Source organism: Lissotriton helveticus, chromosome 8, assembly GCF_964261635.1.
Source record: "Lissotriton helveticus chromosome 8, aLisHel1.1, whole genome shotgun sequence".
NCBI lineage: Eukaryota > Metazoa > Chordata > Amphibia > Caudata > Salamandridae > Lissotriton > Lissotriton helveticus.
This window is the reverse complement of record NC_136069.1, coordinates 1,238,178,463-1,238,201,504: the sequence shown is the minus strand read 5'-3', so window position 1 is coordinate 1,238,201,504 and position 23,042 is coordinate 1,238,178,463. Positions and strand designations below refer to the sequence as shown.

The 23,042-nt window shown below is 46.8% G+C and overlaps 1 protein-coding gene across 1 annotated transcript in view; it reads left to right on the top strand.

Moving 5' to 3' along the window:
* Positions 1-23,042, top strand: part of LOC144773280 (cohesin subunit SA-2-like) — a 550,419-nt gene that overhangs the window by 268,504 nt on the left and 258,873 nt on the right. The window contains exons 17-18 of the mRNA XM_078658214.1: positions 9,918-10,010; positions 15,096-15,185. Coding sequence (XP_078514340.1) covers positions 9,918-10,010; positions 15,096-15,185 — 183 coding nt within the window. The remainder of the gene's footprint in view (positions 1-9,917; positions 10,011-15,095; positions 15,186-23,042) is intronic.

Here is a 23,042-nt window from a genome sequence, read left to right as displayed (position 1 = left end):
TATCAGGTCACTGGGATTCTTGCACTTCCTCTTCCATTTGCCGCGCCGGAGGCGCACTAATCTCTCCTCGGTAACTATTCCAGGTCCCCCAAACCTTCCCCCATTTCTCGGGACAACCCCTGGGCACATACACCGACTGCTCCCGAAACATACACCAGTCCAAGTCCTCCGCCCACTTGGAAACCCGGGCGGCTGACTGGCTCCCCACAACTAAGCGATATTTCGTTTCGCTACCATACACGCCAGTGTTACCCATTGTTTCCCGTATGCATTCAAATCCGTGGGTTCCCACACATTCAGTATACATCCCCGGGCCTCCGGCTGTATCTCCACACCCAAAGCGCCTCGCATCTCGTCATGAATCTTTGTCCAATACTCCTGCACTTCTGCACAATGCAAGAGAATATGCATAAAGGTGCCGAGCTCTCCACACCCCCTTCAGCACTCACCACTCTCCATTAGACCCATTCGTACCAGGCGAGGTCTTGTGACATATGACCTATGCAATATCTTTAATTGTACTAAGCGAAGTTGCATCTGGATCGCGACCACTCTCGGAGAGGAGATTGCCTCAGTCCAGTCTTTATCATCTAGCTCCGTACCATCCACACTCCGCTGTGTTCTAATATGTCCCAGGGGGTCGTCCATATTATTAATGACCTTTTTATATATTAAAGAAATTGTATTCTCGGGAAGGTATCAATCTAGCACACGATCCTCCAGAGGAGAGGCCTCGGGAAGTGCGGCGTCTCTAGGTATGTGTGTGAGGTGTGCGTGTTAGATCTGGAGGTACCGATAGAACTCGCTATCTTGAAGGCTGTATTGCTGCTTGAGAGAGGCGAATGTATGCACCGCTCCCCCTCCCCACATGTCTTTTATCTGTGTGATCCCGATTAGATCCCATTCGTCGAATCCCTTGGTCTGCCACAAGCTCCCTAGTCTCTCTGAATTCCATAGGGGGGTGGCCAAGGTAAGTCTCCCCTCCCAGGCAAGATATCTATTAGCCGCGTGCCACACGTGGACCGCATGTGCCGTCGGACCCACCAGGGAAAACAGCTTAGGCCTGGCATACAGTGCCCTGGTGCTATCACCACCTGGCGCCAGCCCACGGTCCATGGCATATCCTGGATCCCCTGGAGGCCCGTAAACAACATGGTTCACTGCTGCGAGCTTAGAAGCCCAATAGTATTTCCGCAGGTCCGGCAGCCCAATCCCACCGCCGTACCACGGGAGAGTGAGCTTAGAGAATGCTATGCGAGATCTTCCGTCCCAGAGAAGCTTCCTCTGGAGAGCCTCAATATCTTTGAAATAGGATGCCGGTACCGGGTCCATTGTATTCTGTAATACATATAGAAATCGGGAAGGGCCATCATCTTAAACAGAACTGCCCTACCCAACTGAGAAAGTGGAAGAGCCTTCCAGCGCTCCACGTCTCTCTTGAGCTGGTCCGGGGGGGTCCCAGATTATTGGTATATCGTAGCTTCGGGTCAAGTGTAACATACATACCGAGATATTTGAACACGACCTGCTCAATCTAAATAGGGCATGACTGCGGGAGCACTGGCGGCTCGCCCCTGAGGACGAACAGCACCGATTTCGACCAATTAATTGCAAATCCGGAATATCTTCCGAATATGGCAAGTACTTCTAGAAAATTGATCAAAGAGCCCCTGGGGTTGGTGAGGTAAAGCAGCATATCATCCACATACAGTGAGATTTTGTCCTTCGCAGGCCTCGTATTGATTGGTTCCATCTAACCCATGCCGCCGGAGTCTCCAAGGCTAGTGCGAAGGGAAGCGGGGACAGGGGGCATCCTTGTCTCGTGCCCCTTCCAAGGGGAAAGTCGGCCGACTTGTAGTTATTGACGACTACTCTGGCCAATGGAGTAGCGTACAACAAACGTACCCAGCTTATAAACTCCGGTCCAAAGCCCATCTTCACCAATCCCGCGAACAGGTAGGACCATTTGACCCTATCAAACGCCATGGTGGCGTCCAAGGACACTAGTACCGCCGGCTCCTAAATCGACGGGGAACCACCCAGTATCCCATGCAACCTACGCAGATTGAGAGCTGTGTTTCGGCGTGGCATGGAGCCCGACTGATCCGGGTGCATCAAGGTGGTGATTACCTTAACCAGCTTGGTAGCTGGTAGTTTCGCCAGGATTTTAGGCTCAGCATTAAGCAGTGAGATTGGCCTGTATGAGGAGCAAAGAGTCTTAGGGTTGCCCGCCTTGTGTATAACTACTATATTTGCCACCCGCTGGTCATATGGGAGTCGACCCCTCTCTTTACTTTCCGTGAACATGGAGCGGATATATGGAGCGAGTTTATGGGGATTCAATTTATACAGTTCTATTGGGATGCCGTTCGTTCCAGTCGCCTTCCCAGATCTTACCCCTCTAATCGCCTGTGCCACTTCATCATCCGTGAAAGGGGAACCTAGGTACCCCTTATCATCTTCTGACAGTGCAGGCATACGGATGTCCTTTATCATATCACTGTTCTCAGCCTCCGTATATACACCGACCGAGGTGAATACACCTCTGTAATATTTGGAGAACTCGTCTGCCACTGTCTGAGGGTCTGTGACAGTGATAGAATCCGCACCCTGTAACTCCGGCACAAGCCGCGACGCCAATTCCCCTCGTTCGAGCCAAGCATACAATTTACCAGCCTTGTCTCCATGCTCATATATTCGACTTTGGGTGACCTTATTCTGAGCTACCGCCCTGTCTTTGGCAAGGCCTCTGTACTCGTCCTGTCTTAATTTTAAAAGATGCACGTCTGCTGGAGCGGCCGTCTTGGCCACCAATTCTTCCAACCGAGTTACGTCTGCTTCCGCCCCCTCGACTTCCGCCTGGTGTTTCTTTTTCTTTCCCGCTATCAAAGACAGGACTTCCCCACGGACTACTGTTTATATGCTTCCCACAATGACTGTGCCGATTCGACAGTTCCTAAATTTTCTTGAAAATAGCGATCTGAAATCTTGACAATCTCTCTCTTAGTCGCAAGGTCCCTCAAGTGCCACGCACCAATAGGAGCCACTCTACCAACTGCCGGCTGTCCGAGTTCCACACTCAACCACATGGGAGAGTGGTCAGAGATCCCCCTTCCAAGATATCGTGCCTCTCTGACCGTAGCTGCTAGGGCCATCGGTACCAATATGTAATCTAGTCTTGACATGCTGTAGTGCGCCGCGGACACGTGTGTGAAGTGTGCCTGTGTCGGATTACGTATTCGCCAGCTGTCCACAAACCCCATCGTTGCTAAGAAGTCTGAGAGACATCTATGTGCTGGTTTGATTATGCCGGTGCCTGTCTATCTCCCCGTCTACCACTGCATTAAAGTTGCCCCCAGCACCAGAAGGCCCAAGGGCAGGGTGCGAAAGACAGTACCCAGGTCACGGAAAGTGTTAGATTGAAGGCCATGCGGGACATAGATTGAGAAGAAGGTAACCGTCTTCTCCCCCCACTGACCCGAGATTCCATGTAACGGCCCCTCCGGTCGGACCACGTGGCCTGGATTGCTAAGGGGAAGGAGTTCTTCACCAATATTCCTACCCCCCTAGACCCTGAGGTAAACCCAGCATGTGTCACCAACCTATATCCTCCCTTATAGAGAGCCATGCAGCGATCACCGATGAGATGTGTCTCCTGCAATAGCACCTCATCAGGAGAATGCCTTCTCATCAACTGACTAACCATTCCTCTCTTGATCCAGTCTCCGAGGCCATTCACATTCCAACTCAGCACCTTTATCCCGGACCCCCTGCTAACGTTCGACATTTAACCAACTTGAATATTGTCCGACTGTGACATTGCCACTTTTATGCTGACATGAAATGCTCATTGTCAATACAATCGCTGCACTTACCCCTGATGTCAAAAAGGAAAAAAAGGAAATAAAAAATAAAACATACTGCAATAAATTCTTCAAACACGAGAGTCTCAAAACCAAAATACCCCAACGAATCCAAACCCCACCCCCCTCCCTGCCCCCCTGGATATGGTTGACGCCTATCCCCAACTAGGAGTGTGCTGTCGCCCAACATTCCAGCTACAAACTAACTAAAGGTAGTAATGAGAAGGAGGCCAGTGCACCGCCCCGCCCCCCCAGCCCAAAAGACATATTCCCGGGTCCCCGGGTCTCCCACAGCTGTCTCATAGTCAAGGATGCTAGTGTGACCCTAGTCACGGATCCACCCCGCTACCTGATGTACCAATCCAATACGAAAGTTTTGATAGCTGGCTACATTCCTGTTCCTGCTGACCACCAATATCTCCATCGTCTCTCTTTTCTGGACCATCCGAATGTCTGCTGTCCAACCAGTCCGAAGCAACCTCCGGGTTATCAAAAAAACAGGCCCTCCCCTCGAGTTCTACGCGCAGTCAAGCTGGGAACATCATTACATACTTTAGCCCCTTGTCCTGGAGTCTCTTCTTTACCGGGAGAAAACTCTGCCGTTGTTTCTGAACCATCTGAGTAAAGTCAAGGAAAAAAGAGAGCGTGGCGTTCTCATATCGCAAGGGGGCACCAGTACGTGGTGCCTGCAGGATTGCGTCGCTGTCTCGAAAGTTTAGCATCCTCGCAATCATCGTACGAGGGGGGGCTCCAGGCTTGGGTTTCCCCCCTGGCACCCTGTGGGCTCGTTCAATTGTAAAGAAGTTGCTCAGTCCCTTAGCCTTCAGATGGTTGAGTACAATATCTTCTATAAACAAGTCTGGGGCCCACCCCTCTGTTTTCTCGGGTACCCCAAGGATGCGGACATTATTACGCCTGGCTCTCCCTTCACAGTCATCAAGTTTCCTGTTTGTTAGATCCCTAGAAGTCTTAAGATCACGTACCTCCCGCTGCAGCAACTCCATATCGTCTATTAGACCAGCGGTTTTAATATTAATGTGTAACAAGTTAACCTCAATGGTAACGGTATCGAGTTTATTGTCCAATGCCTCCATCTTCCGACCCAAGGAGGACTGGACCCCTCTGATGGCCGCCATGACGTCAGTGAGCGTAGGCTCCACGGAAGAACCCAGAGAGTCACTTTCCACCGCTTGAGAAAGCTTTGACTCCGTCGGGGAATTTCGGGGTATCGTGTAGCGATCTAGCTTGTTGCCTTGTGTTTGCTTCAACCCCTTCGAGGACCTGAATGAGGGCTTCTCGGTCTCCGGCTTGGTTGCCATTTTGACGTCCGCCACTCTCCAACACTAGACGCAACGCCCCCTGGGTATCAGACAGCGCAGGTTCACAGGCCCAAACCCCGGGGGGGAGGGGATGCCCCGATACCGCCCCGATGGAAGCCAACAGCTCTCAGCACTCCAGGCACCACAGGGTGCACTCACCGGGCAGTGGCCAGCTCTCCATACACCTGATCCGCGACTCTGTTGCTCTCGGTCCACCATGGCCTGCTTTCCACCGGTATCGTCGTTTAGGGACTGACCGGTCAAACGTGTATGCCCACTCTCCTCAGGGGCACTCACAGTTTCCTACCAACGATCACTGAAGGGCCATGTTGTGGGGGGGAGGCCCGCATGCATTATGTCCATGGTCCCCAGTAAGGGCACGAACCGGCGCCCGTTATTTCACTCACCTCCTCTGCGTGGTCCGGCTTGCTCCCAGTATTGTCTCTCTCTCTGAGGGCGGTATAGAACTGCTTTTTCCCCACTCTCATGGGGCCCGCATGGCATCAGGGCCGCAGCAGGAACGTCTCTCCATCACTCCATAGGGGCTCACAATGGCCTCAGCACCCTGCCGCGAGCACTCCGACTCGGCTCTCACACCGCGCCCCGGCCGGCACGCACCACTCGCTTCGGCTCCCAGCTGGACCCGGGCCAGCCGCATCCTCAGTCTCGCCAATAGGGCGTCTCGCTGGAGGATCACAAGCCCCCGCTGACCGCTAGAGCCCCGCACTGCTACTGGCCATTCGCCCATCAGTTTCGGGACTGGACCGGTAACTTCCGGTTTCCAGCTCCCGGTATTTATCGCTTCTGCCACGGGCTCAGTATAAACTCCAGTCCCCGGTCTGGGCGAGTAGAAGGCCGCTGTTTCTCTGACGGCGTAGCTCGGTCCCCGGACGCCGACGAGGACCCGGGAACACCGCAACATGTGTTGCTTCTTATCTTCTATGAAGCTGCGGGGCACAAGTGCAGGATTTTGGACAGGATATTAGAGCGGGGGAAAGGGGTTGATGGAGCTAAGCACTCACGCGGCCATCTTGGGCCAGCACGTGGCTCCTGCTCTGGACCACGGTTTTCCTGGTATCCAATGTGAGTAATGGAAGGTATTTCTTCAATAATTTGTAAAAGGCCAAAGCAAGAGCTAACTACTGACTGGACTTGTGATCTCATCGAGCGAGCACTATCACTATATATATCCAGATTTTTTACTGTGGTTTGTGCCGAGAGAGGGGGCGACATATCCTCAGGCCACCAATGTCTCCACTCTTCAGAGGGCGAGCGCCAAAAAATATAATCTCTGACTTCTCTGAATTCCCTTTCAATAGGTTCAACCTGAGCCAATTGTAGAGCCTAGTAAGGCATAATCTGATTTTATCACCCTCAAAGTCATCTCCCTTATAACAGGTAAAAATTAGCTGGGTGTCATCAGCATATCAGCTGCTGGTCATCTCCCTGTCACGTTCACCTGGTCTTGCTGCACCGAACTTCAGAGCGTGCATGCAGGAGCTTGCCTCTTGGAATGTCTACCAACTGCCTGAGGCTGAATGGTAGGAAGACAGAGGTGCTCATGGTGGGGGGGGGGGGGGGGGTGCCCGTCTGCGTGGTCCTCGGCATGGTGGCCCTCCTGCTTGGGACCAATCCCCGCGCCTTGCCAACAAGCTAAGAATCTGGGCGTTTGGTTCGATTCGGACTTAACATTTGCGCCACAGATTAGTCGGTGGCGGGGGTGTGCTTCGGGGTACTGAAAGCTCTGCGGAAGGTGCTGGACCTTCTCCCGACGGATGCTAGACGGACGCTGGTGCACGCCCTGGTCACCTCACGAATGGACTATGGCAACCTCCTGTATTTGGGTGCTACGGTTAGGAGCCTTGACCGTCTGCAGGTGCTACAGAATGCCGCAGCCCGGTTGGTTCTGAGGCTCCCTAGAAGATCTGCCTCAAAGGCCGCGCTGCAGGCACTGCACTGGCTCCCGGTCAGGAGAAGAATTGAGTTTAAGGCCCTATGCATGTGCCACCGTATTATGGGAGGCAAAACACCAGGACCCCTACAGAGCCTTATTACACAGTATGGACCGGCTCGGCCACTGAGATCCACAGGTACTGGCCTGTTAAAGATCCTGAAAATTAAAAAATCATGTATGGGGGGCAGGTCCTTCCGGTTCCTTGCTGCAAAGAGCTGGAATAAACTCCCGCTGGAGCTGCGCCTGGAACCTTCTGAGGCAAGGTTCAGGGGAAAGCTCAAGACGCATCTGTTTGTGCAATACTTAGAGCACAGTTGAGCATAGTTGGGGGCCTACTGTTTCTACTCACCATAGCGCGGGGACACGCCGGTGTGCGTAACCAGGCGCTTTATAAACTTCCCTATTATTATATGAAATTATTTTTGCCCTACATGCTTCCGCTAGTGATGCAAGGGGAGACATATATAGGTTGGAAAGAGTGGAGCTCAATATAGATCCCTGTGGAACCCCCACTTTCAAACTAGGTATAGGAGATGCAAAAGGAGGAGTCCAAACATCCTCACTTCTATCCTCAAGAAAGGAAGTCAACCATATTAGCGCCATTCCACCTATTCCAGTTCCCACATCCTATCCAGTAGCCTATCTTGAGGGGCGGTGTTGAAGGCTGCCAACAGGTCCAATACGATTAGAATGGCTCTACCTTCCTGATCAAGCTTCTCTTTGATATGTTCGGTCCCTCCAGCAGAGCTGTTTCTGTGCTATAGTTAGCCCTAAAACCAGACTGACTAGTGTGCAAAAGATTATTTTTTTCCACATCGTCAGAAATAACTCTGTTAACATATCTTCCAGCACCTTAGAGAACGAGGGTATAAGAGATATGGGCCTGTAATTAGCAAGCACACTCAGATCAGCTGACGGCTTCTTAAGCAGCAGGAGAATTTTCGCATTCTTCCAGATGGAAGGCATACAGCCAGTTGAGAGAGAGGAATTTAGAACCTTATTTACCACTGGGTTAATGGCTGTGGCTACAGAGCCCAACAATTTCGCTGGACAAGGGTCAGCAGGAGAACCTGACTTAAGACCTTTAATGATATCCAGGGATACCTCAGGTTGCAGCGAAGGTATCTGAAATAGAGCGGGGAATTCTTCAGTGGGAAGCTCCCTAGCAGGGACTAACAAGTGGACGTGGTCATCCAGAGGCCCCCTAGAGAAAGAGTTCTGGATAGTAATGATTTTCTGATGAAAGAAAGTTGCCAACTGGGTGGTCCATTCTGTTGAATGCAGAAAATCCCCGCTGATGGGCCATGGGGAGGCAAAAGCTTTCACGATTTTAAAAATCTCCTTTCACTTATTATTGGAAGTCTTAATTTTAACTTCCAGATAGCTCTTCTTGGCCTCAATGACTTTGGCATAGTAAGATTGCAATGCCGTCTTATACTCCAATCTATCATCAGGATTATAGTTTTTCTGCCACATTCTCTCCAAGCGTTTGCATACCCTTTTGCTAGTTCCTTAGAATGTCATTAAACCAGAGGGCTGAGGGCCTAGCCTTCTTGGTAGGATGATCTGTGCTATTAATTTATTCTGGCTCCTGCTTCGTTCCTAAGGTGGGATCAGCCAGTTTCTTTTGTTTGTGAACATGCCTCTCACAACCATTGTATGTGTCATTGTGGTCCTTCTATGCCACTAGTTGTATGTATGCGCTGACCCTTAATCTGTGTCTCTGATAGTGTGTGCCATTGAGGTCCTTATTCAAAGTCGTTCATTGTATGTGCCCCTGTGGTCCTTCTTTTGTGTGATTGGTTCAGTGTGCCATTTTGTCCTTCTGTGGCACTGATTCAGTGTGCTTTTGTGTTTCTTCTACAATGTTGCTAGGTGCATGTGACACTATTCTTTCTTCTGTGTTGTTGGTTAGATATACCATAATGTTTGAGAAATAATAAATCCTGTTTCATTAATACACGTACTATCTCTTTTATTATATTTGAAATGATATCACATTTACTTTGCAGTGCCATTATAACAAACTGTAGCTGCTCTGTTTTTTAATCTCAGGACATCTAGTAATCACCTGTGGTAGTTCAGGCTTGTGTCGCTCCCTCTCAAGACATCTAGCAATGGTAAAGCCAATACGTGGGGCCTTAAGGTGCAGACACATGCACTTAGAATTTATGTATGCCTGTATTTGCATAGATATGCAAATGAAATTCAGACATGTTAGCTTTGCTGTTGTTTTTTACTTCACTAGCCTATTTGGCTCAGTCCCAGCAGCGTTTTCTATCTTGCCATGAATTCTGTGTCCCTCTCTTAGGAGTCCCTGACGTAATATACCTTATGTGTCATTGGGGATTGAGATCAGGGCCTGGGGGACCTCATAAAACTGACCAATCATCAAAAAACTAGGTATTGTAAATGCACTGATCCTTTAATTTTGGATTAGATGCAGAATTCCAATAGCTAAGCTCAGTTTGTCTAATGCGTAATGGAAAAACGCTACTGATTGTCCATTTCAATTCAGGAGGGAAAAGTATTTTAGAATTGAGCTAACACTTAGTATAAATGTTTTTGGGTAATATTTTAGGAAAAACTACACAATCTTTGAATAGTCTTTTTTCATTGTTTAATGTTTTATACTAAGCTGTTATACATGTTTAGTTGAATACAGTAATAATGAAAGTGTTAATGTGCCACCTGTCAACCAAAGCCTTCCCCTGCATCCCCACTCATTGTTACCAACGCCCAGTGTCGTCTTGTAGTAAGAAAAGTGCAATTTGATTGTAGGTTCTTTCTGCAAAGGAAAAGAAAGTGCATTCAGAAGATGTGACGAAGATTACGGAGCATTTCATTGTGGCACTTCCACAGCTCCTAGCAAAGGTATGGATTGACAACTTCTGCAAATGAGGGTGTAGTACTTTATCTTGTGTATTACTGAACTGTAAATTTAACAGTGCCTTTTAAAATGTTGCTGCTGCTTACTACTTGCCTCACATAAGTAATCTCCACTGTTCTTCCAAAGTGTGGAGATGAAGTTGACAAAGAGGTGTAGGAGTCTGCCTACGGTCGCCGTACTGCCATACGTTACTGCCACTACAAAAGTTGCCAAACTCCGGAGCAGTAGAACCTTTTTGCACAGTGCACTTTATCATTGATCTGCAGCATATTATTTGCCTCATATGATTCTGCACCAGCTGTACTCCAAGAGCGGGGCGATTACATTGTTAGTAGGGAAAATAGTCAGCTTTGGGTTATTGTGATTCTATTGACCACTATAGGAGCAGCCAGATTGGTGGAGGGGATCAACCTTACCAGAGAGTTTCTGATCGAAGAGTGATTAGCGCAGTTCACTTTATTGTTTTTCTGCTTCTTTTCACCTACCTCACCTAAGGTTTTTCGCATGGTGCTCCAAGAGCCGGCTGTGAGATTGTCAATTGGGGAAAGGACTTAGACCATTCCCATTGCCCACTACTACAACAGTAACCAAGTATTGTGTATGTCTGAGGTCATGTGTTGGATGAATCGAGACTTATTAAAGCTGAACACCGGAAAAACAGAAGTCCTTGAGTTCGGCCAAAAAGCATCCATCTGGAATCAGCTTTGGTGTCCTAGATCAGCAGGGGCCTGTCCGCTGACAGTGGCTACAGTTAGGAATCTCGGCATAGTGTTTGATAAAGATATGTCCTGGCGACCACAGATTAATCAAGTGGCCTCAGCATGCTTTTTTATGTTAAAAGGGCTGAGAAAGATATTGCCGTTTATCCCTTTCTTCCTTAGGTAAACGGTTATAATTGCCACTATCTTTTCTAGAATCGATTACGGTAATACCCTTTACTTGGGAGCTGGCACTGTTCAACTGGCCAATCTGCAATCAGTTCAAATTGCAGCAGCAAGAGTACTTCTTAACCTGCCTAAGCAAGATTCCACCTCCCGCTCTATTAGGCAATTACACTGGCTTCCAGTACAACGACGGGTGGAGTTCAAAGCATTATGCTTGGTTCATAAGGCACTGTCCGGAGATGGGGTTTTGGATCTTCAATCCCTATTCTCCCGATACCAGCCAACCCGCCCCTTGAGGTCTGCTGAGCAGGGTCTTGTCAATGTCTCTAAGATCAAAAGACTACGATGGGGAGGCAAGGGCTTTCCCCATTTGGCCTCAAGGTTATGGAACTCAACCCCTTTACACCTCAGACAGATCACTAACTGGAGGCTGTTTAGGAAGGAAATCAAGACATGGCTTTTCACCCAATGATGCATCGGCTAGTACTCACTTAGTTACTTTACTCAGCGCCAAGACGCCTCGGCATTAGTGCGCTTTAGAAATACCATCAGTCAGTCAGTCAAAATGAACTACCATCTGTCTGCAAGGTAGGGACAGGCAATGCTGCCTGGGAGCCTGCAGGTGTAAATGGGATATTCATCTGCGAAGTTCATTCTGTTTTTTCAACCATTTCAAACTGTGAAAAGTATATCCATTTTAAATCAATCAGTTAAGAGTTCAAACTTCACAGGTGGCATCAAATCAAAGATGCACTTCGTGAAAAATAGACTGTTAATTTAAAGTTTCCCTTGACTAAGGAATACTTTATGATTAATCCAACAGCTAGCTCACACTTGGAGCATATGACTCCTGCTACAGTGGACTAGGGAATGAGGACGTATACGCTTGACCAGCTGAGAGACCCATCAAGCTAAAGATTTGGTGCTTCTGAGAGGGATTATCTATTCCCCAATCAATGACTATCACCTAAATCCACTCATGTAGCAGAAAACAAAATCCTGACCACATCCATTACACTTTTAAAGGATGTCTAAATTATATTGTCTGAAAAAGAATTGAGGAATGAATCCAATGATCTAAGACTGTTTGAATATCCCAGTATATGCAAATAAGATTTTTTAAGTTATATGATGGCTCAAAAATATATGTAACAACAAGGCTAAAGCAGGTGAACTTACCATTCAGATTTTAAGTTTCAGATTCAGACTGATTTTTTGCAGACTGTAGCACTTGCCAATGTAAGCAAATTAGTTGATAGAGCTACAGGTGAGGCGCAGAGTAGACAATAACCTGCTTTACTCAAAAGCTGAGAATGTTGTCAATGGTGCACAATTCAATAGTTCAAGATTTAAAAAAATGTAACTAAAAATAAGCTTTGAGATTATTGGGAGAGTAGAAAGCAACCATTTCCCTAATTTTTCGTTGTCTCAGTGTTAATTCAATTAGGCACAATGTGGTGGGTCTTGGGAGCACCAAGTTAAAATGAATTAAGGGATCAGTAAAAGTGAGAACTTTCTTTGGTGAATGGAGGGAAACCGAAGTATGCTCTCAATTGTACGAACTGTTGGTTGTTATGCATAAAATGAACAGTTTTGCATGGTTGAGGAAGATGGTGGGTGACCTTCTGGGCTTTCTTCGGCCTGAAATAAGAAGTTGTTAATACAAACATATCATTACTGTGCCTACAAATAGTTCTCGAAAGATTAAAGAAATTAAGAAAGGAACTTAAATAAAGAACTACAAATGTTGAACAAAGCACCCTGTGACTCAAATCTAATTGGGAAAAACTACATTTTTGATGGATACTTCTAACTATGGATTCCTCACCTCTTGAATCTTCTCAGGTGCCAAACTGAATCTGGAAAACACTACATAGCTTGAGTGTACCAGCAGGTGGCGTAGTCAGCTTCACCATGACTCCATTCTGCCATTTGGATGTGATGCCAGGAGCCACATATAGGTACCATGTCTGCACATTGACAGGTGTTCTTGTTCTGCTCTCTTTGATTCAGACCCAGAGCTCTGCTTCCAGCTTTGTCAGGGTTTTACCAAACTCTTTTAGAGTTAACATGACAGTGTGGAGGGATGTCTACCCTAAAATTACAGTTTTTAAGCTGCGCCACACTTGCAGGAAGTAGATATTGGTTACTGACATGCAAAACGTAATTCTTTGGTGCCTCAGCATGACATTCAACTCCAAGTTATACGAAAGATGCTCCCTCATGCATCCCAAGACCATGAGAGAGTGTGAAGCCAAACTCTACTTTGCTTTTCACCAAAAGAGAGATTGACCCCATTCCAAGCCACAAACTCATTCCCAGTCTGTTTGCCATCTTCATATAATTTCAGAATTATTTTGAAAACAAATCAAATGCAATAATATGAAATCAAAATGAGTTTCAACACCTAACCAATCTCCATCTGATTAGAGATGATACCATCTCTGAAGTTGGGTTTAACTACAGTCGAGCAGTGGCACACTATGCTTTTTTTTCCCACTCACAGGTTTCACCAACAGTACCAGATTTCCTGGGTAACGTGACAGACCTTACCTTCTTTACTACTAGACAGCCCTCAAAACTCTCCAGCAACCAGCACTGCCTGCTGCAGCTTTTGCCTGGCTGCTTTAGTTGTCCCTTAAATGGTCATCTGGAACCGGTGGAATCTTTAGCAGTTCAGTTTAGTTATGTCTTACCTTTTTTGTCTACCCCTCCCCATGTTCCTCCAGTATTTAGCCGAACATCAATGCACCATGTTGATATTTTCTTCTGAGAAGTTCAAACCTTGCTCGAGGTTGGGATCGAGGTGGTTCGCGAGGCGTAGAAGGGCACAGAACAAACTCTAAATTCCTACCAAAAGTAGTCTGCCGTTTTCATCTCAATCAAACTATAGACCGTCCAGTCTACTTCCCACATCCACAGTCTGTAGCGGAACGCGCCCTTCATACTTTGGATGTCAAAAGAGCCCTCATGTTTTATATTGACAGGACAAAATCATTTCGAAGACACAACAGCTCTTCGTATCTATTTCAAAACCACACATAGGCATGCCATTTCTAAAGCAGGGGTTGCATGCTGGCTTGTTAAGTACATGCAGACAGGTTACGCCAATGCAAAAATAACCCTATCTGCCCCTCCCAGGCCACATTCGACTCACAAGAAAGGAGCTTCCATGGCCTTCTTGTGGGACATACCTCTAGCTGACATTTGCCAAGCAGCTACAGAAACCTCACCCCACACATCCACAAAATATTATTGTGCAGATGTTTTGGCCCGCCAGCAAGCTAAGTTTGGCCAGGCTATATTATGTACGCTTTTTCAATTGTTTGCAACATTTAAACCACCGCTTTTGAGAAGACTGCTTTACCTTCTAGGCACTGTGAGTGTATTTGCAGCTGCACATCCCACAAATGGAAAACATTGCCTATACTTTAAGCATCTGTTCGTGTTGTGTAGTGCTGTAGATTCACATGCCCCGCCCTCCTCCCTGGTCACTTGTGGTAGTTGCAGATGGTATTTTTTTCTTTTGCCTGTACCTTGCATGGTCATCTTCTTCTCTACTCCTTATACTCCATCTATGCCTTTTCCTTCCATACTGAATAAACAATCTAACAATGGAACCTATGCCATTGTGCATTACCAGGGATACATTTAGTCACTATACCTCATAATTCGAAAAGACATCCCTGAACGAAAACAAGTTGCACACATCCGAGCCCAACACTAAATGGCAGGAGTATGCGCAGCATGTGAATCTACAGCATTATATGCCACAAACAGATGCTTACAGTGCAAGTAACATTTTCCATACATTACAATTGAAACAATATAGGAATCTGTTTTCCACAAACATTATTGTGTATAGAGTTGGCCTGCTATGTCTGTGGGTGCCCCCACACTTAACCAGGTAAGTAATCACAACATATCGCTGTGGTGAAGACCTGTCTGCGGTCAAAAGGCATCGATCTGCCTTTGTTTATAATAAAGAAGTCAGAATGCTTCAGTGCTAGCCAGTTCTTGCATAGTTAGATTCTTGGATGCGGCTTACATATGTTTTTATTAATGTGATATTAAATCTTGTAGGACCATATATTTGAATAATTTTAATTAAATGTAAATAAAGGTAATTTTACTTTATCCACGGTTTGTTGGCATCCTGCTCACTATACTGTTTTTCATTTCTAGTATTCAGCAGAGCCAGAAAAAGTGACGGGTCTGGTACAGATTCCTCAGTATTTCGACTTGAATATTTACAGTAGCCATCATCTAGAGGAGGTATGTACATGTATGGTACCTAACTTGGAGGCCTGAGTACAAGGTTAGAATCTCTTTGCACATGTGGAAATTATGAACTTGCTTGATGAAGCAAAATGTAGGTATAGTGCTCAGCGGGGCCTTTCCTAATTATTCAGAGTAGTATGCAAGCCCTTAAGCTGTTTGGTTATCAGTTAGCATCTTTGTAATGTCTTCTTCCTTACTTTTAACCCAAAGTCTAAAGTGTCATGCCAGATATTGCTAATGAGTTTGTCTCAGAATTCTCCCCCAAATAGTTTGTGCATTAGTTTCTTATGACCGTCCTGTTCCTTGAACCTTAGAATAACCCTTAGAATCTCTCTTACGTTCCTTGTTTTGTTCTAGCGCCAGGATGCGTCTTGTGAAGCCGCAGTTGCACTTTATAAATGTATTTTCATTCATTCATTCACTGTCTTCTTGCACAAAATGAAATGTTGCTTAAACTGCAAGGAGTGTGCCAACATGGAGTGTGCCAATGCAGGTCAGCCTAGCCATATGTGAAGATCTGGACAGGGGTAACCAGCTTACTTGGTGGTGATGCAGAGCTAAATAGTGTAACTCCTATTCTTACGTTCACCAAGCAAAACTTAATTTATAGTACCATACTAATGTCTTGTGCTGATTGCACGCAACTAGAACATTTATTAGTGTTGATGGGGGGGCGCACTCAAGGAGAACATAAAAATAAACAGATTTTGAACAACACATTTATGGAACAAATAACATAAATATGATTTAGTGAAATATACCTGTGCTGAGGTTAAGCAATCACCAAGGTACTAGTAATAGAAAATGAAGATAGTCTCACAAACCCCTTTTCCTTCGTTGGGAGATTCTTTTCAGGCAGCCTTTAGGACGCGAGGGCTGGGTGATCTACAACTCTTTGTGTGCGTGCTTGTATCAAATCTGAACTAATGCAAAACATGCACACTTAAATTCTTGAAAATCTAGCATTCATTCAGAAGGTGTTTGCGACTAATGTCCAAGTGGACTCACTCTCTGATTCTGAAATGTTAAGTTAGGGACTGCCTCTCTCCAGACAGCATGCTCTACACAAGATGGTACATATTTCTAGCTTGTACTCTGTGAAGTCTTTAGCACTAATCAAACATGTGCAGCTCTGTTCATAAAATACTAATCTGTTTCCTCAGACTTAAACTTCTCTCTTCATTATTTAAGTTTACTAAAAGGTTATGGTACCAGGCGTAGCTTTGAGCTCTGCTCTACTCTGAGATTGTGCTGCAACTTCTTCTCAGTAGCTGTTATCTCTTTACTGCCCTAACTCCTAAATATTGAGAGGATTCTGAGTGAACCAACTAATCTAGTCTACGTCTAAGTGCTTCTAGACACCCATCCGTACACATCTAGAATCACCGGAGAGAGGCAGTTAGCACCTTTCATATACACAATATGCATACCTTCTGTGCAGAAGAAACTTTGAGAATAAACTGACATCCTACATAAATGCTGCTCATAAATTTTTTCATACATTCTAAACACAATATAGGGGCCGATTGTAATCAGCTGGTCAGATTCCTTTCCGACCGGTCCATTATGATGGAGTAGGTCGGAAAGGAATGCAACCGCTCATTCCGACTGGCTTCCAATGGGATCAGAGAGCCCGTCCACCAGTCTGAATGCTTTCAGTAATCCCAAGAGCGACTGTTTCTGCCCGAGGGGTTATGATGTCGAGAGGAGACAGCTTTTCTGTGCCGACCTTTCCGCCTGTCGGAACTCGACTTTGGGGGCCCTCAGCAGGGTCCCCATTGGTGCATGACCTCTGGTCGGAGGCCGAGGAGACACCTATGGTGCCCCGCTGTTGATCCCTGACCTTGGGGCAGGCACCTTGAGGTGCCTGCCACGGCGTGCAGGGATGAATTGCACCTCGCATTTTTTGTATGGGAGCATTGAAAAGTATAGGAGTGCGACCGAACACTGTTCGGTCGCATCCTAATTAGTTGGGCGGACCACCGACCGGGTGTCGATCAGTCTCTTGACCGAGATGATGTCAGGCGGGGGAAACTCCCTCTGAAATCGTTATAGGCCTTAAGTGTTAACTCACCTTGGAGAAGTAGTAGCGTGGGAACAGCTGCGCTTTTTCTCAAAGTTCTTTATCTCATGGACTGTTACTTAGCGCAAAAGAGTACAATGCTTAATATTTTAACACAACATTGAACACACAGGTCAAAAAGTTTTTTGTGCAGAAAACCCATCAAACTTATGGTTGGAAAAGAAAGCAAGTAAGGAGGTCAGACATAACCACAACATTCTCAAGAATATTTTCTTCGGACAAAACCAGATAGATACGAAAGCAATGATGTGTCTTAAATTGAAATTGAAATTAAAATACTTATAAAGCGCACGTTCACCATGCGGTTTCTTGGCGCTGGGAGCACAGACCAACAAACAGTGGGGAGGGCGAATTACTGGTGAGGGAAAGCTTGTGCAAAAAGAAAAGTTTTCAGAGCTTTACGAAACTCAAAATAGTGGGAGGAAGACCTGAGGGGAAGGGGAAAGGTATTCCAGAAGGTGGGCGCAAGTGTGGAAAATTTTGCACCACCTAACCTCTTCTTCTTAAAACGAGGAACAATCAGAAGGGATTGTGAGGAGGAACGCAGGTCCCTGCTAGGGTGATATGCCTTAATCTCAGAAGAGATAAAGCCCGGGGCCGTCCCCGCCCTCGCCTGGAAGGTGATACAACCCATTTTGAACAACGCTCTTTCCCGGACAGGCAACCAGTGCAGAGCTTTGAGCAGCGGGGTGACATGGTGAGATTATACACAAGTCGGGCTGACTGGTTCTGCACCAGTTGAAGTCTCCGAAGGTTATACGCGGGGACACCGGTGTATAAGACGTTTCCGTAGTCTAAACAGGAGATCACCATCGCAGACAGAATGAGTTTGAGGGCACTGAAAGAAAGAAAACGGGACACCTTACGGATAGTGCGAAGAGTGACAAAGCAGGAGGAAACAACTGAACTAATCTGAGAGTGCAGAGTGGGATGAGCATTAAGTTTGATTCCTAAGGTTTTAACTGAAATAGAGGGGACGGGAGGGGAACCCAGGGAAGGCAGCCAAAAGGAAGAGTTCCAGGGACTGGAGGTACCACCCGTCAGAACCAACTCGCTTTTGTCGGGGTTGAGTTTTAGATGGTTAAAACTCATCCAGTCCCTGATGAAAAGCATAGTGGAGTGAAAATTGTGAATGGATTCTGAAGAAGAAGATAAATTAAAGACCAGTTGAAGATCGTCAGCATAATTGTAAATACTGACATCCATCTGCTGAAGTGCAAAAATAAGAGGGGAGACATACAAATTAAACAGCAAGGGAGACAATGAGGATCCTTGAGGGACTCCACAGTGAACCCTTTGAGAGGGAGCGGAGAAGTTGGCCAGATGGACGGCCTGGGTGCGGTCCCTCAGAAAGGAAGCCAGCCAGACCAGGGCGATCCCCCTGATGCCAGCCGCCTTGACACGGGAAAGGAGGATGGAATGGTCCACCGTGTCAAAGGCAGCGGACAAATCAAGGAGAACCAGCGCCTGGGGCCGGCTGGCATCCATGCCTTCTCTGAGGTTATCCATCACCGAGAGGACTATGGACTCCGTGGAATGTGCCGGGCGGAAACCCGCCTGGCGAGAGGCTAAACAGCCGTTTTCCTCCACAAAGGCACTGAGAGTACGGGTGATATGACGCTCCAGGATTTTGCTTAGGAAAGTGAGAAGGGAAATGGGACGGTAATTAACAAGTAAAGATGGGTCTGCACCAGGCTTTTTCAAAATGGGGATGATAATAGCGGATTTGTGGGACTGGGGAACAATGCCATGGGCCAGGGAATTGTTAAAGAAGGTGAGCGGAGGGGAGGGACAGGCTGAGTAAATTTGTTTTAGAATATGTGCAGGGCAGATGTCTGATGGGGAACCTGACTTTACCATTGAAAGAAGGGCTCAAAAAGATTCTTCAGTCAAAGGGGGGAAGTGGTCAAGATGTATTCGGGGAGAGAAGGGCTGTGGATCCAAGAAAGAAAGGGAAGGGAGGGCAACATTAGACTTAATGACAGCAATTTTCTCTATAAAATGACTGTTGAGTGAGTCACAGAGAGTCTGGGATGGGGAAGGTTTAAGGGTGACTCTATCCGAGAAAGCTAAATCATGCACAACAGAGAATATCTCTCTCGGCTGATTCTCGGCGAGCAGAATTTTGGAAGAAAAATATTCTGTTTTGGTACGGAGAATGGATTTTTTATATTTATTTAAAAGCGTGAAATATTGAGTTTTAAAAAGAGGGCAGTAGGCGCGGCGCCAGGCGCGCTCCGCTTGCCGGAGAGCGAGTTTTTCCTCTTTAAGTGTGGCATTAAACCACCTATTGGCGTCATAATTGCGCCTGGCAGTGACTCGTCTAAGTGGAGCCACCGGGCCGCAGCCACTGCTGAGCCAATTATTTAAGGAGTCCATTTGAGAATGAAAAGGGGAATCGAGAAAATCGGGACAAGAGACAGAAAGGGAGGAACAAAGAGATGTCGTGTCCACATGAATCCAATTGCGGACCCAAACGTTCCTGGGAAGGGGGGGGTTTTAACAAGGCTGGGAGATATAGAAAAAGAAATTAAAAAATGGTCAGACCAGACACATGGGAAAACACCGGGGGAGAAACTGGACAATTGAGCGACCAAACCTGGTCTAAGATATGACAGTGGAGGTGTGGACATGAGATACGAAATTGAGGGAACAAAGAGAGTCAGAAAATTCTTTGGAGGAAAAGTCCTCAGCCGGATCAGAGGGCCAATAGTTGAAATCTCCAAGTACCAGGATGGAGGTATTGTTCACTGCCAAGGTGGCCAGCAGGTCTTGGAAAGCGGGGAGGAAGTGCGAAACAGATTGTGGGGGACGGTACATAAGCAAGTGAGAGGTGTCGAAAAAGATGCAGATCGGACCACTAAATAGTCAGCTGTTGCAATAGGAGAGGTTGGTAGTGACTGAAAATCAATATCGGCACGGGCAATGATAGCAACACCGCCACCCGCCTTACCACCCGGTCTGTCGGCGCGGATGGCATAATAAGGGGAGGGAAGGGCAGCCAAAAGAGTGGGAAGTGAGTCTAGACAGAACCAAGTCTCTGTAAGGAATAATAGATCAGGTTGACGCGTGTCTAGCAGAACAAAAAGTTCATGAAAATGCTTTACCGCCGATCTGGTATTCAAAAGAAGAACGGAGGTTACAGGGGTCACAGGACAAGAATGGGGCGGCTTAAGGGGACCACAGGCAGGAGGAACCGAGGCCAGACTATGGGGGGTAAGGGCAGACGGCGTGAGGCCGAATTTAGAGATTTTGGCAATGGTGGAATCTGCCAAAGTCCACGGGCCCTGCATGGAGTAGAGTTGGGCGGGTGTGAAAGTTAGAAATTGGGCAGAGTGGAGTGCCCCTGGCCCCGGCCGGCCGCGGACGGGCACAGACGGGCTTTCCTTTGGCGTGCCGCCGGCGCGCCCGCTGCGCGGGCGCATGGGGCGTCCCTTTTGAGGAAAAGGGAGCTCGAAGGCTGCAGCGCTCACCTGTAGCCCACCACTGCCCCACCAAAGATGGAGCCCGCAACCCCGTCAGCCCTCCGGAAACAAGCGGCACTCAGCCGTGCCGGACCGGGGCTAGGGGAGCGGGAAAGGCGGCAACAGATGGCGGCGGGAAATGAGGCACACAAACAGCAAAATAGTAAGTTTTAAAAGTTTTAAAAATGAAACATAAGCCAAGCGAGCCCAAGCGCCGCCAGCGTCCGCAAACCCACTGCCACTGGGCTAGAGCGTCCGCTGCGCGTGCGCATGGGGCGTCCCTTTTGAGGAAAAGGGAGCGCGAAGGCTGCAGCGCTCACCTGTAGCCCACCACTGCCCCACCAAAGATGGAGCCCGCAACCCCGTCAGCCCTCCGGAAAGAAGCGGCACTCAGCCGTGCCGGACCGGGGCTAGGGGAGCGGGAAAGGCGGCAACAGATGGCGGCGGGAAATGAGGCACACAAACAGCAAAATAGTAAGTTTTAAAGGTTTTTAAAATGAAACATAAGCCAAGCGAGCCCAAGAGCCGCCACTGGGCTAGAGCGTCTGCTACTACTACCGTTACTGCATTTATCTGTGTCATAGCCATTCTTATTGGTTCTAGCACTACCACTTGGCACTAGCTCTACTGGAAAGTACCTTTAGCTATTGCCAATCCATTACAAAGGTAAAAAGGACTGTTGCTTACAGACCACCAGAATTATATTAAAATTGTGGTAGGTTTGGCTAAACTACTTTTTTATTGGCACCCATAAGATTAAAAATGGAGGCCTTCAATGCACGCTTCATTAAAGAAAGCATGTTTCTGTGTTTTATTTTGTCATCTAGGTCGTATGCATTCTATAGGTTGGTTGAAACTGATGTTCCATCTTACCGCCTGCTCAGTATTCAGGAAAGGAGAGAAACATTTTCTAGGGTTCTGTAATGACCATATGTCACATGTGTACAAATAGATGAACGGTCATAACAAAAACAAGTTGTGCCCCAGTCAACACACCTAGTGATACCAAGTTATTTGTAACACTGTAAGATTTTGGTGTACAGGTATAAGTAAGTATTAATCTGCCAAGGACCAGTCATCAACTAGAGTGCTCATTTCATATCCTTCATACAATAGAAAATTTGTTGCCACTAAACCAGTCCTCAAACAGCTTGATCCCTTCTGAGTACACATGTGCCAAGTCTTGACACGTACTGGATTAGTAAAGTAAAATCCATTAATGTGTTAAACTTCACAATGCCTGTTCATTATATATTATTTGGTCAGAATCTGATTTAAAGAACAGACTCATAATTAGAGGTATGATAAAAGTAAAAAAACGCAGAAAATGTATTTACTAGAAGGCACCATATATGATTTGATTGAAGGAGACCTCCAATAAAATCCCTCCGGGGTGAGTAATATGTGACCTATAATAAAAATACTTCTTAGTTCAAAAGAAAATGTAATAACAGCAAATCCAGGTCCACATTGCCAGCACAGAATGACTACTCCTAATCAGATAAATATAACTTATATTTATCTGATGTTCTTTTAAACCATGGATATTATGTTGGTTTGTGTAGGGCACTATCACCCGAAAGGGTATCCAGGTGCTGAGCAGGTGTGTGTTTGTCCTTACCTAGGGCAGGAGGAGACTACTCAAAGAGCCAGACATTCCTCTTCTTGCAGAACCTCAGAAGTGAAGAAGAGGCTTGGATGTGCAATAGCAGGTCATTCCATGCTTTAGGAATACTCGGCTGGTGGATCTAATTTTCCATATGCATGGGATGTGTGCGAGTCAGAGTCTAGCTAACCGTAGGTGTCTAGAGAGTTTGTGAAAAGATGTTATTAGTGTGATACGCTGGGCCAGTGTTGTGTAATGCTTGGTAGGTGTGAGTGAGGAATTTAAATTGTGCTGGTTTGTATATGGGTAACCAGTGGAGCTCCTTGAGGTGAGGTGAGATGTGAGTTAGGCTTGGCAGGCGTGAATCTTGCCACTGTGTTCTGGATGGTCTGCCAACTTCTTGTACGTTGTTTGGTTATCCTGGTGTAGAGGGTGTTCCCGTAGTCCAACTTGCTTGTGATAAGGACGTGTCTGACTGTGTTTTGGGTGCTAATTGGGAGCCATTTTAAAACCTTCCTCAGCATCTTCAGGGTCTGGAAGCATGAGATAGTGATGGCGTTGATTTAGGTGGTCATGTTGAATTTGCTGTCAATGATGACTCCAAGGTTCCTGACATGGGAAAAAGGGGTGGACCCTGGTTCTGCCAACTACCAGACGGAGTCCCACTGTGAGGTGCTCTTACCAAAGATAATGACTTT